The sequence below is a fragment of the Diaporthe batatas genome (assembly GCF_019321695.1).
Source record: "Diaporthe batatas strain CRI 302-4 chromosome Unknown Contig00019, whole genome shotgun sequence".
Lineage (NCBI taxonomy): Eukaryota > Fungi > Ascomycota > Sordariomycetes > Diaporthales > Diaporthaceae > Diaporthe > Diaporthe batatas.
In genome coordinates this window covers 489,560-505,273 of record NW_025408566.1, presented here as the reverse complement: position 1 = coordinate 505,273, position 15,714 = coordinate 489,560, and the positions used below count along the sequence as shown (strand labels likewise).

Here is a 15,714-nt window from a genome sequence, read left to right as displayed (position 1 = left end):
GCTTACGGCATGCATCGTGAAACGTTGTTTTCCTGCTTACTGATCCACATGCAGAACATCTATCTTGTTTTTTATGTCTGTCTCACCTGCACCGCATCTCATGATATGATTCATGGTGCGCGGCATATACGGACGGTTACTAGATACACCCCTCGGATCTTGAATGCTCATGTCTTGTACAATCATGGTGTATTGTACGCTCAAACAAAGGCCTGTATGCCGGTGATGGCCCTGCCAAGTATCAGGCCTGCGTCTTGTGTGTCAGTAGTAGGCCCAATACACCTAAAGGGACGCTGCAGGGAGGAGTAGCGGGCTGAACTCACTGTGGATATCACTCTGGCCCTCATAAGTCTGCGTGACAAACAGGTTGGCCACATGCCTTCCGATGCCGTACTCGTCACTGACGGCATTGCCGCCAAACACCTCCTGCAGCACCCGGGCGTTGACCAGCGCCCGGTCGCAGTTCTGCCTCTTGATCATGCTGATCATCTCGGGCGTGGCCTTGCCCTCGTCCTTGAGGCGCCCGACCTGGATGGCGGCCAGCATGCCGTACGCCGCGTCCGTGGCGGCGTCGGCCAGCTTGCGCTGCACCAGCTGGTACCGCGCGATGGGGTTGTTCTTGAACTGGCGGCGCTCGAGGGCGTAGCTCCTGGCCCGGGCGATGCAGTCCTCGAGGGCGCCGATGGTGCCCATGGCGATGCCGTAGCGCGCGCTGTTGAGGCACGAGAAGGGGCCGCGCAGGCCCTCGACGTCCGGGAACATCATCTCGTGGGCCACGGGGGCGCCGTCCAGCTGGATCATGCCCGTGATGCTGGCCCGCAGGCCCGTCTTGTTCTTGATGGCGGGCGTCTCGAGCGTCCCCGGCGGGCAGGCGTCCCTCTCGACCAGGAACCCGCGGATCCTGCCCGTGTCGGCCAGCTTCGCCCACACCATGAACACGTCGGCGATGGGGCTGTTGGTGATCCACGTCTTGGCGCCGCTGAGCAGGTAGTAGCCCTTCTTGTCCGGGTGCGGCCTCGCCGTCGTCTCCATGGAGCCCGGGTCCGACCCGTGGTTGGGCTCCGTCAGCCCAAACGCCCCCAGGATCTTGCCCCTCGCCATGCCGGGCAGGAACTTGTCCTTCTGCTCTGCCGTCCCGAACTCGTGGATCCCGCCCATCACCAGCGACGACTGCACCGACATGCCCGACCTGTACCCCGAGTCCACCCGCTCCACCGCCTTTGTGATCAGCCCGCCCGCCACCGTCGACACGCCCGCGCAGCCGTACCCGTCGATCGTGGCGCCCAGCAGGCCGAGCTCGCCCATCTCGCTCAGGATTTCGCGGTGGTAGTTCTCATCGCGGTAGGCCTCTGTAGTATTTCCGACGGACAAGTCAGCGGCTGTTCAAGAAAAAAAGAGAAAGGGGGGGGGGAGGAGGGAAGCGGGTTGGTGCAGCGCGTACGAAGGACCCTGGGCAGCAATTGCTCCTGGCAATACTTCTCTGCCGTCTCCGAGATTGCCAGCTCCTCCTCGGTCAGCAGGTTCTTCGAATTGAGGGGATCCTGCCAGTCAAAAGGCGGAGCAGAGGAGGCTGCTGCCGCAAAGTTCCGCCTGGCGCCGGCCCGCAGTGAAGGAGCGCTGCGCCGGGCGCATCTCGAAAGCAGGGCTCTGGACATGGTCGCGAGGGTGCAATTGGTCCCACAGGGGGTTGAAAGGAGAGGAGTTGTAAGAGGAAAGTAGCCGGGCAGGAGGGGGATGCTGCCCTTCGTCTCTCCACTTGCTGCACCACAGTTGTCCGGTCTCGGTCTCGGTGACGCCAACGACGGCGCGAGATGGCAATCAGAACCTCGGCTCATCGACCCCCTTGATCCCTCCATGTCACGCCCATTTTTGGCCACCACAGGGTTGCTTGCTGAACAAGTCTTCCATCAGCGGCTACTGGCAACTAAGGGAAGCCTCCTCATATTGGTCGCAAATTGATCCGACTGAAACCTTGGTTGGCTGTTCATTCGGTGCGACACTCTCTCTCTTCATCCCTACCAGTCTGACGGTACGTAGCACTGCATCTCTCTTTGGTCACTACCTGTCTACTGGTCTAGACACTCACTTTCGAAAATCATATGCAAGGGTGTATGTTGTCTCATTATCTGGGTTTTCATAGTCTGTCTTTACTCGTTAAATGGGGTCCCTATTAATGCTTGATCGACCCACACCCTCGGCGGAGAACCAACGCAATTCAAAAAAGCGCCCAACACCCAGGTCGACGGAGAGATACATTCAGATACAAAAGGAATAATATACTAATATCATGCGTGTCCATCCGAGACGATGCAACGATGAACAGACATCCTTATAATAGGAGGAGCGCCCCAAAGGCGATACCGCTCAGCAGGACGAACATCTCTACAAACCGGTCCATGCTCGCCCCTGCCGTGACGGGGATCGTGGGCTTGGCGCCCTGGGAGCCGTTGTATGCGCCGGTGCCGTACCCTACGTTGGGCGGCGGGGCCGGGGGTCCGGGGACGGGGCCGGCAGCCCCACCCGGAGGCCCAGGAGGTGCTGGCGGCGGCGGCGGCGGCGGAGGGGGCTGGACGGGGCCCGCCTCCTTCGTGGGCAGCAGCCTCTGCACGGTCCTGGTGACGGCGACCAGAACCGTGGTCGTGTACTTGGTCGTGAGGTAGTCGACGGTGGTGACCACCACCGTGCTCTCGGCCGGGTTGTACGGGATTCTGCTGATGGTGGTAGTCACCATGGGCGTGACGACGCCGTCAGGCCGTGTCTTGGTGTAGGTCACCTCACAGGGCGTCGTGAAGACCTCAGCTGTGATGCAAGTCGTTCCGACCGGCACCGCGAACAGCGTGACCTCAGGCTTGCACACGGGACAGCGCGTGATGGTGGACGTGATCGTCTCGTAGACGGTGTTGGTGTACGATGGCAGCACCGCGCTGGTCGACGGTCCAACAGGCAAGGTGGGCAATGACGGCGTCGGCAGGGGGCCGCCAGGGGCCACGATGAGCAGCTCGATGGCGAAGGTGTACACGCCGGCTGCCTGTCTGCGCTGCTGGGGCCCGTTCGACCCCGTGGTGGGTTGGCCGGCTGTCACGGTGATAACAAACGGCCCGGCAGGGAAGTCGGTCGGGATCGTGCCGGAGAATGATGTGATGTTGCCATTGTACAGTAACCAGACCGGCGATGGGATCCAGGAGAGCGCCTGGTCGCCAACATTCCTGAGGTACCTGACGATGTTGATCACGAACGGTTGGCCGGGAGCCAGAGGCACAGTGGTCTCAATCGGTGCGCCGCCGGCCCCAGTTGCGCTGGGCGAGGCTGTGCCGCTGGGCGAGGCTATCCCGCTGGGCGAGGCTGTTTCGCTAGCCCCAGGAGGGGGAGGGGGCGGGGTGCCCCCGGGGCCAACAGAGACGATAAAGGAAGACCCCGGTCCTGGCGCTTCAGACGGGCCCGAACCCGGGCCTGAACTCGCAGGAGGCGGCAGGACCCCACCAGCACTGGTGCTCGGGAGTGTCGGAGGGCCACCTCCGGCCGAGCTCGTCGGGGGGATGCCGGGGGTGCCGGGGACGCCGGGGGTGCCGGGGACGCCGGGGGTGCCGGGGACGCCGGGGGTGCCGGGGACGCCGGGGGTGCTGCCCCCAACGTCGCTGGGGCCTGGAGGTGTGGCGGGGCCTGGAGGTGTGGCAACGCCACCTTCCGCGCTTGATGTCGGCGAAGGGGGCGTGATCACCTCGCCGCTACTAGATGTCGCAACCCCTCCTGGGGCAGTGCTCCTGGACGAGGGCAACGCATTCGGATCCGCAACCCCGGCGTAGTAGCTGTACAGGAAGCCGAGCGTGCTGAGGTCGATGCCGCCGCAGTACTGGTTGCTGTAAGGGTCGTCGCAGTTGAACGAGCAGTCCGCATGCCCACTGTCGGCGTACTTCTGGGTGGCGACGGGGGACGATGCCCAGCAAGAGCAGAACCTGGATAGCGTCAGGGGGTGTGCTTCTCCAAGGGGCTAGACCAGGCGCATGAATGGCGAGACTCACTGGGCCTGCAGACCCGCGTACGAGTATCCTATGCTATTGCAGTATGCGAGACATGACGACGGACCCTGAGGATATAAATCGATGGTCCCCTTGATGTTGGAAGTATCGAGGGAGGCGCAGCCCAGATAGGACATTTGCGCCTTCGCCCCGAGGGCCAGCAAGGCGGTGCCGGCGGCCAGTGTATGCAGTCTCCCCATGCTTGGTCGACGGATTCTAGAACGAACGAATGAATGGTCGGTCGGTAGGCGCGAAAGGGGCAATAGAGCAAATCACCAAACCGCAACCAGAAATGATTGCATTTATAACACCGACAGGCAGAGAGAAGGGAGGGAACAGAGACGACACGCAAGAGGAGCGCGAACGCCGTCCACGGTCCTTTTCAATTCCGCGCAACACAGCGCATCCATCCTATGGCGAGCCACACAAGACATAACAAGGCAAGACAAAGGCGCTGTCCAACGCGTCGTCGTTGAGATGGCGATGTAAGCTGGCGGCCAATGAAGCCGTGCGGGCCGAGACAACTCGTGGTTGAAGAATGGGCTCATCGCCGATAGTACGGGAGCCACGTTCCAGTGCCACCCAGAGGAATGTGCGTGACCTCTTGGAGCCGTGTCAACAGACCGAGGTCTTAATTCAGCTGCGCAATCCAATCCTCCAAAATGTCCTGGATGGCGTCGCTATTCTTCTCTAGAAACATCATGTGCCCATTGCCGTGAACCCCGGCCTTGCCCAGCTCGACGTATTCCAAAGAAGCGCACCCTGCCTGCCGGAGATAGTCGACGGTGCAGTAGTCGTATTGTGCATGAAATGACGACTCTGCCGTCACCACCAATATGGGCTTATCAGCCAGGTTGGCCAACCTGCGCGGTGCAGGACTATCGGCCTGCAGGGTGCAGTCGACGTGATCCTCGTCTGGCGCCGGGACGATCTTCCTGACCAGGTCGGCGGCAGGGTCGTCTACTGGCGGATCATAGTTGAGAGGGATGTCCGTAACCCCCCAGGCGCGAGCCGGAGAGCTGCCCTGCACGCCGGCGTTGGTGAAGGGCGGCCCAGATGGCTCGAGGAGGATCAGGCCTGCCGTGAGACCTGGGCGTGCGTCTGCAATGACCATCGGCAGCTGACCCCCCGAACTATGACCCACGAGGATAACAGGCTTTCCGATTTGGTCGAGCAGGGCGGCACCAGCAGCTTGGGTCTTGTGTTGCTGAAACGTCAGGTTTGCAGTGTACTGCACCTGGGATGCGTAAAACCGATCGAAGACGGGGTCTCCCATCAAACCTGTACCGTTCCACTGCGTATGCAGGCCTGCCTGTGGCCACAGGTTGTACTTCTCACTGGCGGTAAATCGCTGCTGCAGGTTCTCAGCCGCAAACGGTGGTTCCAAGCCAGGGCCGGTGGCTGGCTGCCATGTCGAGCGGCCCCTTGAGGGCTGGTCGACGAGGAAGAGCTCGTAACCCAGCTCGACGAAGCGGGAGGCCCAACCTCGACCGCCATCGGGCTTGTTGAGCCAGTTCTTCCGGAGGGTCAGCGCAGTTTTTTTTTTTCTGACGCGTATTCTCATCCCGGGCAATCTGGGGACGACGCACTAACCGTTGCTGTCTGTGCCGAGCCGTGTAGGAAGACGATGGGGTGGTCTTGGGTAGCACCATGCACGGGGCGCAGGTGTTCGACGTAGATCTGGTCTTGGAAGATATGCTCTCCCGCGGCGTTCTCGGCATACTGGCCGCCGGCACACAGGTAGTCCCGGATCATGGGCGCCTCATGTTGGGCGGCCTGGGCCTGGGCGAGGGCAGACGCGACGCCGGTGGCAGGCAAGGGGATCGCGGAAACGGCCAGAAGGAGGGTAGCGAGCATAGTGGAGGCCGAATTCCGTAGACCGGTCAAGAGTGTGTTATTGCAAGAGGCGAGGCGACCAGGATGGAGAGCGAGAGTCAATCCGCTGCCGACGACAGTTGGTTGCCTTTATGTGAGTCGTCGACCCATGCGGCGTATCCGGCGCCTCACCCACACAATTCCTGCCACTCTGCCACTCTGCGTCCCGATGTCAGTTCCGGAATACATGACGCTAGACTGCGGGGAACCCTGGGACCAGAACTGGGGCCGACTGGGGAGCATGTCCAGGGCAGCGGTGGCAGATGGTACACAGTAGAGCGGTAGAGCGGTAGAGTGGCAGAATGGCAGAGTGGGCAGCCAGGCAGCCCGGGACCAAGGCAAAGATTGTGTGCTTGCTTGCTGTGGATTCATCGTTACAACGGGCCGCCGATCCTGGCCTGTCCTGTCAGCGGGACAGATCAGATTATGGCATGTATGTGAGATGCAGCCAGCCCAGCCAGCCAGCCAGCCAGCCAGCCAGCCAGCCAGCCAGCAGGGCGTGTCGTCTCGGGCTGTGGCCGAGGGCGCGAGGCGCATTTCGCAGGACGAGACAGGACGAGACAGGACGACAAGAGACGCAGGCGCGACGAGGTGGCAGTTCTCGATGAGCATGAGCAGGCATCCGCAGGCATGAGCATGGAGGATGAAGGAGGGTCATGGACGAAACGGGTTCGACCAGAACCAGACCGGTCGAGCATTTTTGTGTCTGGTCATCAGCCGCGTTGCCGTGACGGCACGATCGAGGTCAGAATAGGGTGTGCAAGAGGTGAGCCTGGAATGGCAAGCGCAACCCCCGGCGCAGGCCAGCGGCAGCCTCCCCCTTCGAGGTGTGGTCGGTTTTGGTGAGTGTGGGCAGCAGTGGAGGCGCTCGAGGGGGCTCGGTCTGCTGGTTTGGTCCTCCCACGAGCCAAAGACCGTGCAGGAGGCAGGCAGGGCAGGGCGACAGGGGGAGACTAGGTAAATAAGGTCAAAGCCCGTCCGAAAGAGGCGTCCAATGGCAGGCAACACCAAACGCCATATTACCCCGGGCCCAGGTCGACCATGGGACGAGATTCGGTGCTTGTGTGGTTTGACAGGCAGACTGGCAGAGTGGCTGGCAGCCCGGGGGGGGGTGTGAGCCCTGGGTGCCCTGCAGCAAGGGCGTTGTTGCACACTGAGAGCAACAGCAAGCAACCTTGGGATGAACGGCATCGGACGGTACTATCAGCCTGTCTATCAGTCAGTCAGTAAGTCGGGTGGACTATTATCATTGATGTGTTACAGGTACCTAGGTAGTTGTCATTGAATCAATCAGTCACCCTGTCTGCCGTGGTACGGCGGTAGTGTACTTAGGCAAGTTACTTGGATAAGTACCGAAGTACCTGGGTACCTGGGTAGCCACTGAGTCTGTGTGATTTACCCCGTACCTAGCTGTCGGTAATCTGTCGACGAGCGTATCAGCGCACGAGCGCATCAGCGCATACCACAGTACGGAGTACTCGGTAGTGTCTGCTGTGCCAACACTGGCTGCACTGTTGGGTCTTTTGCCTGGCTCCCAGCCTGCCAGCCTGCCAGCCCTCCCGGGGGTCCTGTCATATTCTGTCGGGTTCCATCATGTCCCATCACTGCCAAACCCGTCCTATCAGGTCGTATTTTACCAGCCAGCCGGCCTGTCTGTGACGTTGTATCACAGGCTGGGGAGCTGTTCTGGGCTGAGCTCTGGCCGATTGTTCGTTGCGCTGGCAGCTGGATGTACTGCCAGGGAGCCCCAAGTACACCACACTCCTTGCAGATAGGCGAATGCACCCAATCCCCCACCCCTGAGCTAACAGCCTCTACACCCCTGCTCGTGACCACAACCAGCCCGGTACGGTGCCAGAGCGGATCCTCCCGCCTGCCCGCCTGCCCGCCGACGAGCATCCCCGCTTTCGACACAAGGTGCCAAGTCCGTCCGATTCAATACCAGGGGTCGATGAAGGGGGGAGGGGGAAGGGGGAGGAGAGGGCCCGGGAAGGCAGGAGGGAGAGGGATGGGCAGTTGGCAGGATGGGCAGCTGGCAGGATGGGCAGATGGCGGAGGAACGATTTGAATCCTGTGTCGGACGGCATGATGGGGACGACGGACGGCATGGATGCCTGCACGAGCAGTGGCCAGGCGATACCGGTGGTCTGGGCCAGGAACACACAGGCGACGGACCAGCACCCACCCTTTAACACGCCCACCCTCACACACACCTAGACACACGCCTCTCACACTGACAAACCCGCAACCCGCAACCCAGGCTACCTGGACTACTTATTAGGTAGTTATCACCACCCTCACTCCCTCCACCACAGACCAGCGCCCCGGGACACCCCAGGCCAGACGCGCAGGCCTTGTTACACCTCTGGAGCGCAATCACCCCGACCGACATCCCCCCAGCACTCACCACCAGCTGCACCACCACCCCTCCCTGCCTCATCGACCCGCCACGCCGCCAACCAGCAGCCGCACCAGCAACACGGTATCATTGCCACGAGAGATGGCGCTTACATGATGACACGGGTATTCTTGGAATCGCCTGCGGATCCGGTTCACTTGATGACAGCCAGCCGGGAATAGCCACCCCAGACCGCACGCACCACAGACACACACACACACACATGTACGTACACAGGCACACACAGACAGACAAGACAGACAGACATACGGACAACATACAGACACACGCCCCAACACGCACCACGCCCTCCACCACGGGCGCACAACAGCAGCAGCAACTTCACGACGCACAGCATCAAGCATCATCACGCATCTAGCATCAAGCACTCAAACCACCGGCAGCGCCAGGCATCAGGCATCAGGCACGACGGGCTCCTTTCCCTCTCGTACCACCACCACCACCACCCCGTCCCCGTGTCCCGTCCCCCTGGCCCTGGGATATACCATGACCCTGGGTCGCAGCTCTTGACAGCATCCCACCTCTGGACTACCACAAGACAAAACCCAAATCCGTTCGCCAGACCAGAACACTACATCTCAAGCGCTGTCTCGTCTCCGTCCCCGTCTCCCATCACACAACCTCCGCCGCCAGTCCCCAACAATCCCCAACTTGTGACAGACAATTCTTCCCCATGGTTTCGGACCAGCACACACTGACAACCATGAGGGCTGGCCAAGCAAGCCAGGGTTGCTGGACATGCAAGAGTGAGTAATCGCCCCTGTCTGCCCCGACGCTTACTTGTTTTGTCGTCGCTGCTGGTGCTGCTGCTGCTGTTGTTGTTCTTGCTTTTGTGTCATCCTGTTTGGTGTTGAGGCTGTCGTTGGTGTTGGCGCTGGTGTTGGTGTTGGTGCTGGTGCTGGTGCCGGTGTCGGGTCTCGTCTCTGCAATATCACTCCTTGCCTTATTCTTCCACTGCCACCCCTGACTTGGCCGCACACTTGGGGTCAGATATTGATCTGATCCGATCTGATCTAATATGTTTTTCCCCCTTCCCCTGCGCTGGTGGTCCCTGCCCCTTCTCCACCCATCTTTTGCTGCCGTCGATCCGCCTTCGCATCTGGTTGGACTTCGTCTTTGTTGGCTGCCAAATCCGGGCTCCTGCTGACACCCGGCTCGTACTCGCGCGAATAGAAAGGAAAATCGGGTGTGATAAAGGTCTGCCTTCATGCAACAACTGCGTGAGGACGGGCCGAGAGTGCATGGGATATGGCCTCCGCCTTGTTTGGCCCGACATACCAGATGGCCGCAGAAAATCACCCAAACTCTCCCTGCAGCACTCGCACGGCCAGCTGCAGGCGTCCGGTTTGTATTACGGACAGCAGTTCCTCAACATTTCATTCGACGATATCGAGCAGAACCGCCAGGATGTCAGCACCTTAACCCTCCAGGACCACCACGCCCGCCCTCAGCAGGCACTGAGGCTTCACCCCGATCTGGTCGGCCACGAGGCCGAATTGCTTGCCTATTGTGAGTTGTCGAATCCCCATCCCCGTCACTCCTTGACTCTCCCTGCCCAAGCCTCTGACCACGCCTCCAGATGAGCACAAGATCTCCCGCATGATCTCCACCGTGGATGCCAACAACGGCTTCCGCCATGAGCTCATACCCATAGCCGTCAATGGCTCCAGTTTTGCCGCCAAGGGTCTCCGCATGGCCATCCTCGCCCTGTCAGCATACCACCGTCACGGCCTTGGGGCTGCCCTACCCTACAAGATTCAGGCCCTTCGGCTCTTGTCCCACTCCCTGGAGAAGGAGTCGTCAGCCGATGTGCCCATCGAGTCCCAGCTCGCCGCCTCTATGATGCTATGTGTGTACAACGTAAGTGCCCGCTCCTCGTTTCCCCCAATCATGGGCCCTCGTCATAGGCCCGGGCTGACCTCTGCAGGTTTTTGACGAGGCTGAGGGCAAATGGCATCTCCACCTGAACGGCTCGAGAAGCTTACTGCACCGCTATGCCGACATGAGAGGCGGCGCACTCGACTACGACTTTCTCAACACCTGGTTCCTATACCATGAAATACTGGGCTCTTTCAGTCAGCCACACAAGCACAATTACGAGGGTGCTTCATCACTGGATCTGCTCCAGGGGAGCGATGTCGACAGGACCCTGATTGTAGGCTCCCTTGGGTGCTCGGTCGAGATCATGGAAATTGTTCACCACATCAACCAGCTGCGATATCCGGCTGCACAGAAGTTCCACGAGAAGAGCGGCAGGTCCGAGCTCCCGTCCGTCATGTGGACATGTCAGGGCCTGCAAGACAGACTGAGCAGACTCAACCAACGACTGCCACCGGAGATCGAAAACCAGTCGATCAGGGAGCAGACAAAGGTCCGCTTGACAGCAGAGCTCTACCGCATCGCTGCGGTGCTGTACCTGCGGTCCGTCTGCCCCAACATCGACGCCACAAACCAGACCCCAATGTGGCTTCAGGCAGGTTTCAGAGTTCTAGCAAACCAAGATATCTGCACGAGCCCATGGCCATTGTTTGTTGTCGCCTGCGAGTCGCAGGCTGACGATCAGAGAATAATGATCCTGCGGACACTCGACCGCATGGATGCAGATCGCAAGATCGGTAATGTTTTTGTCTTGAGAAATCTGATCGAGAAGTACTGGAAGCAGCAAGACCTCCAGGCAGACGGCGACCGAACCAAGCCGCTGAAGTGGTGGGAGCTGATGAGCTTCGACACTGCTGCGCCGTGGTTTATCTGACCACTCGGCGTCGGAGGAGCGCGGGCTCATCTCATAACGAAAGAAAGAAGTCTCCACAGCACCATGACTGGGCCATCTTGGACCATGTGTTGCTCTTCCATTAGTTATCCAGTGGGCTTTTCGGCCACACGAATGGCTTCGTTTTGAAACAGTGGCCCCGGCGCTGAGAAACATCGAGCGATTCGGGGAGCCTTACGAGATGAGGTTCCTCGTTGCCTTTCATTGAGTCTGATTCAACCGGGGGATATTCCACCGATATGTGGCCTGCTTCGATCATATGATCATGCATGGCCAGTGCCATCATTGCTAGCGAGGGGTTTCGGATTTGGCGACCGTTTTCGCCGAACATTGCCAGAGGGATTTCAGTGTGTATAGATACCCGGGCTTGTTCGACGGCCTACCACCACAGTACCTGCTGTTGCGATTTTAATTTTTCATTAGCGAACTGGGCATTTACGAGTAAGGGACTGTTTGGAATCTCTAGGGTAAAGGATAGGACCAACTTGGACAAGGTGACGAGTATGGAGCGAGGATTTTCCTCTGTGGATGAGCCTAAATAACACTGGGGCTGGACAAGGAAAAGTTCACCGCTACGATTTCGCGGGACGGGTTTGTCGGGGTCTAAATTGAAGGAACTCACTTTTGAGTGTTGCAAGAACACTGACGGTTGCTCTTGACGAGGTCAGGCCAGGGGGAGACGTTTGGGGAGACTGATGTAATAACCTCGGAGGATTGCAAGATCCCAAGTAATGAGATTGATGTCAAAGTTTACTTCCATCATCATCAGTGCAGTAGACCTCACATGGATTCTCTACCCGAGAGCCCGGCCACCGAATGGATTTCAGGTTGGCGCCCAGGCGAGTCAACATTGGGACGTCCCCAAAAGCTGTTTGAACAAGCTGAAAAGGATTATTCAGATCTGACCAAGATGCCACTGGGACCATCAGATTTCTGGTATGCAATCACCCCTGGAATATCACATCTACAGCCCTCAACACATCCCAGGAGGACTGACTATTCAAGCTTTGTAGCCTGAACCTGAAGGCCCGAGATGGGCCGAGAATATAGGACCGTGCTGCACACACCTCTGTCCACAAACTTGGAAGACCACATCACCACTTTGACCACGACCAAGTTCCCGTGACCTGAGGTCAACCACGGCCGCAGATCATCACCCCATGATACTCCGCAAATGAAACCCCCGCTGGGTTCCAGACAACAGAAAGAAAACAAAACCATAAACTGCCCCGTGCACCAAAGAAGGCCCGAAGACGGCAAGACGGGAACTGCGCGAACAGATCCCGTGGACCCATCATCCCGGCGCCGCCTGCCATCACCTCAGGTATCACCCACCGGCAGCCTCAAGCCGACAGCTGCCAGGCGCGAGCTTCATAGCTGATCGTTCGCGCTAGGACCTGGCGGTTTGCCCCCCGGGTTTCTTGCTCCCAGCCCACCCCGGTCTGGCACCAGGAACATACCCCTACCTAGGTACTGTTGTTAGTATTACCGCCCATACATCCCGAACCCGAGCCAAGGGCCGCGTTCGGCTTAATATCCATACCGCAGGGGGCGGGGAGTGGGCCGAAAAGGGTAAATGTCGAGAATTTTGAATTTTGAATGTTTGGATTGGAGGGGGTGTGTGTGTGGACTATACTATGCTGTCTGAATATACGTCGAATGAGCGAGAGCGAGAACTCCGAGTCATGGTGCTGTTTTGTTTGACAGTAGGGCGGATTGCGAATCCGCATGACAACTTGGTCATATCAATTATTTTTGTGTTCTACGCAGATGTCAACCCAGTGTCGTCAAATTACGATTCACTTTGTACTCTGAGCCGGGTCCAGGCTTTTTTAACTGAATACAACAGGCACGACACATTGGTATAAAATGAATACAGAGCGCGTTAACCGGCAGGGCCGCTCAAGAGACTAACACATGAACCGGTTCGGTTCCTAGTGAAATCGTTGGCAAACACCTCCAAGCAACTGGGATGGGTAGGAAGGATGTGCAAGATAAGCATAATAACCCGTCCATGTCGATCTCCGAGGTCAGCCTACCCTCCTCCAACCCGGGCTGTCATCCGAGGCCAACCCATCAGATAGATTGAATAACTGAGGAAAGCCCAGGGGCGGCTGCAGGGATCCCATGGCCAGCTGTTGTGTCTCGGCCGACCACGCGTGCCGAATCAGGCCAGCTGCCCGAAGACAGACCTCGCTCTCCAAGTGGTGCTGTTGGCTCGAAACATGATCTCTTTTGGCCGGATCGTGGTCGAATCGGCTTCGACCACCTCTAGTATTCCTGGGTGCGGTGCGGCGCCGACCTTGTCCAGGATGATGTCGTGTCGTGCCACGACTCTCACCCACACATCAGCCGCGCGCTACCCAGGCACCCTCTGCCGAATCCAACCTGAGTCCCGCGGCTTGGGTCGTTATGTGTGGTCACATCCGTCACCAATGCCGTTCTTGGACATGAGCTTGAGTGCTTCCATACGCCAGGTGCATGGCAGTGGTTCAACGGCGTGCCGTCGGCCGGCTCGCTTCTTATTTTTTTGCTTTACCCAGCTTGCTCCTGGACAATATTGTAGAACCCGACTTTTTGGATTCGGCACCGTGGGCTTGTCAGACGCGCTGGGCAGGGCACCCCGACCCGCAAGCACAACTTGAACGGTTTTCTGGCGACCGGGCCTAGTCGAGAACTCTCGGACTCGTTCCAGGCTTTTAATATGCTCGGCGTTACTATGGTGGCGCCATCGGCAGCAACTTGAATTGTGCTTCCGCGGACTCTCTTACTCAGAAGCAAGCCAGCCCTTGACCAATCTGAATAAGCTCTGGAGCTACCGTGGAGGAATATATTGTTCTTGTCAAACGGGCCGTTTCTTGCCCCTCATGGCGGCGCTTAGTCCCCGGCATCCAGGGTCGAAATTGCCCCCAAGGCCACGGTTTGTGGGGCTCTTTCAAGCAGGATGTCTAGAGCTGGGCAGGTAGTCGTTTGGAAACGCGGGGAATCATATAACAGATCTCTCTTTGTCTGTTATTGTGGGGGTAGACAAGCATCATATACGGGCCACATGGCGAGCTACCCTTGTAGGTGTGCAATATGTTTGGGACCCGAGAGTGGCTACTCTTGTCTTGGTGATAGCCTCAACGGCCCTTAGCACTGGGGCACATGTTGGAAGACGCAGGAAGCTCTCGTCCATATAAACCACTGGAATTTCCCTCGAGAGTGTCAAAATGCCTTCTACTGCCTCAAGCTCAACGCTCACTCATCTTCTGTTCCCTCTTTCCATTGCAGGCTTCTTTCTCTTCAGCCTCCTTCGAAACACAGGTTGTACCTGCGTCTTTATATTATTCTTCTCTTCACCAACACTCGCTCTCACTTTCCAATTGTATCAAACAGAATGGGTTACTCTAAGTTTCTTGCCCTCCTCGCAGCAGCCGGCCTGCCCCTTTCCCAGGCAGCCGTGCCCACTATCCCAGGTTTCACCCTGACGTGGTCAGAAGACTTCGTCGGCACGGCCAACAGCCTTCCCAACACGGCCAACTGGATCTTCTCCACGGGGACCTCGTACCCGGGCGGCGCCGCCAACTGGGGCACGGGCGAGATCCAGACGTATACCTCGAGCGCCGCGAACCTGGCCCTCACCGGCAACGGCACCCTCGGCATCACCGCCCGCAGGGACGCCTCGGGCGCGTGGACCTCTGCCCGCATCGAGACGCAGCGCACCGACTTTGCCTGTGCCGCCGGGGGCAAGATGCGCATCGTCGGCAGCCTGAACCTGCCGCCGCTGGGCCAGAACGGCGTCGGATACTGGCCGGCGTTCTGGGCGCTCGGCGCGCAGTTCCGTGGCAACTACCAGTGAGTGATATATGAGCAGACACTCACCCGTCTTGCGAATCCCCACCACGAACAAAACTCCCCAACCGGTCCATGCTAATACCACCTTCTCCCTCGTCAGGAACTGGCCCCAAATCGGCGAGCTCGACATCATGGAGAACGTCAACGCCGTGAACAGGCTGTACGGCACGCTCCACTGCGGCGTGAACCCGGGCGGCCCATGCGATGAGACCAACGGGCTCTCGGGCAACACGGTCCCCTCGCCGGCGATGCAGGGCAACTACCTGACCTACACGGTCGAGGTAGACCGCACCAACCCCTCGGCCGAGGCCATCCACTGGTACCTGGGCGACACGCTGTACCACACGGTGACCGCGGCGCAGGTCGGCGACGCCACCGTTTGGGCTAACGCTGTTCACGGCTCGTACTTTGTGCTGCTCAACCTCGCTATCGGCGGCTCGTTCCCAAACAATGTGTATGGGAGCACGACGCCTATTGCTAGCACGGCGGCGTCTGGCACCATGTTCGTCGAGTACGTTGCGGTTTACAACAGTGTTTAGGCAAGCTGTCTGGATGACATGGGGCCGACGTGGTGCTGCTGGGCCAAGATGTGACAAAACCAGTCGAGTTGATGGTGGCGACCGGACGAAGCTCGCAGTGCGGGTGCGATCAAGTGACAACGCGCAGGATGGGACCGTGCTGAGTATGGACAAAGCTTGTTCGATCATCCGTGTGCCACATTTCATTTCTTGTGTATCTGGTTTCGCCTCTATTCTATATATGTCTGAGGACATACATGACTTCTTGTATATATATAT

At 58.9% G+C, this 15,714-nt stretch overlaps 5 protein-coding genes across 5 annotated transcripts; 2 read left to right on the top strand and 3 right to left on the bottom strand.

Moving 5' to 3' along the window:
* Window positions 1-200: 200 nt before the first annotated feature.
* Window positions 201-1,655, bottom strand: KVR01_012366 (uncharacterized protein; the record flags this gene model as incomplete). The annotated part of the gene is made up of 3 exons (XM_044791451.1): window positions 201-247; window positions 324-1,349; window positions 1,442-1,655. 3 exons carry the CDS (start codon window positions 1,653-1,655, stop codon window positions 201-203), a joined length of 1,287 nt encoding a protein of 428 aa, XP_044638554.1.
* A 674-nt stretch (window positions 1,656-2,329) lies between these two features.
* On the bottom strand, window positions 2,330-4,216 carry KVR01_012462 (uncharacterized protein; the record flags this gene model as incomplete). Its single annotated transcript, XM_044784283.1, has 2 exons — window positions 2,330-3,953; window positions 4,020-4,216. The coding sequence occupies 2 exons, from the start codon at window positions 4,214-4,216 to the stop codon at window positions 2,330-2,332; spliced, it is 1,821 nt and encodes a 606-aa protein (XP_044638650.1).
* Window positions 4,217-4,647: 431 nt separating this feature from the next.
* KVR01_012370 (uncharacterized protein) lies at window positions 4,648-5,873 on the bottom strand (the record flags this gene model as incomplete). Its single annotated transcript, XM_044790509.1, has 2 exons — window positions 4,648-5,532; window positions 5,610-5,873. 2 exons carry the CDS (start codon window positions 5,871-5,873, stop codon window positions 4,648-4,650), a joined length of 1,149 nt encoding a protein of 382 aa, XP_044638558.1.
* Window positions 5,874-7,857: 1,984 nt separating this feature from the next.
* On the top strand, window positions 7,858-11,832 carry KVR01_012334 (uncharacterized protein). Its single transcript, XM_044793278.1, has 5 exons — window positions 7,858-8,514; window positions 8,573-9,056; window positions 9,484-9,819; window positions 9,890-10,170; window positions 10,238-11,832. Exons 2-5 carry the CDS (start codon window positions 8,984-8,986, stop codon window positions 11,060-11,062), a joined length of 1,515 nt encoding a protein of 504 aa, XP_044638522.1. The 5' UTR covers window positions 7,858-8,514; window positions 8,573-8,983; the 3' UTR covers window positions 11,063-11,832.
* Window positions 11,833-14,459: 2,627 nt separating this feature from the next.
* Window positions 14,460-15,456, top strand: KVR01_012420 (uncharacterized protein; the record flags this gene model as incomplete). Its single annotated transcript, XM_044785255.1, has 3 exons — window positions 14,460-14,554; window positions 14,585-14,729; window positions 15,127-15,456. The coding sequence occupies 3 exons, from the start codon at window positions 14,460-14,462 to the stop codon at window positions 15,454-15,456; spliced, it is 570 nt and encodes a 189-aa protein (XP_044638608.1).
* Between the last annotated feature and the right edge of the window lie 258 nt (window positions 15,457-15,714).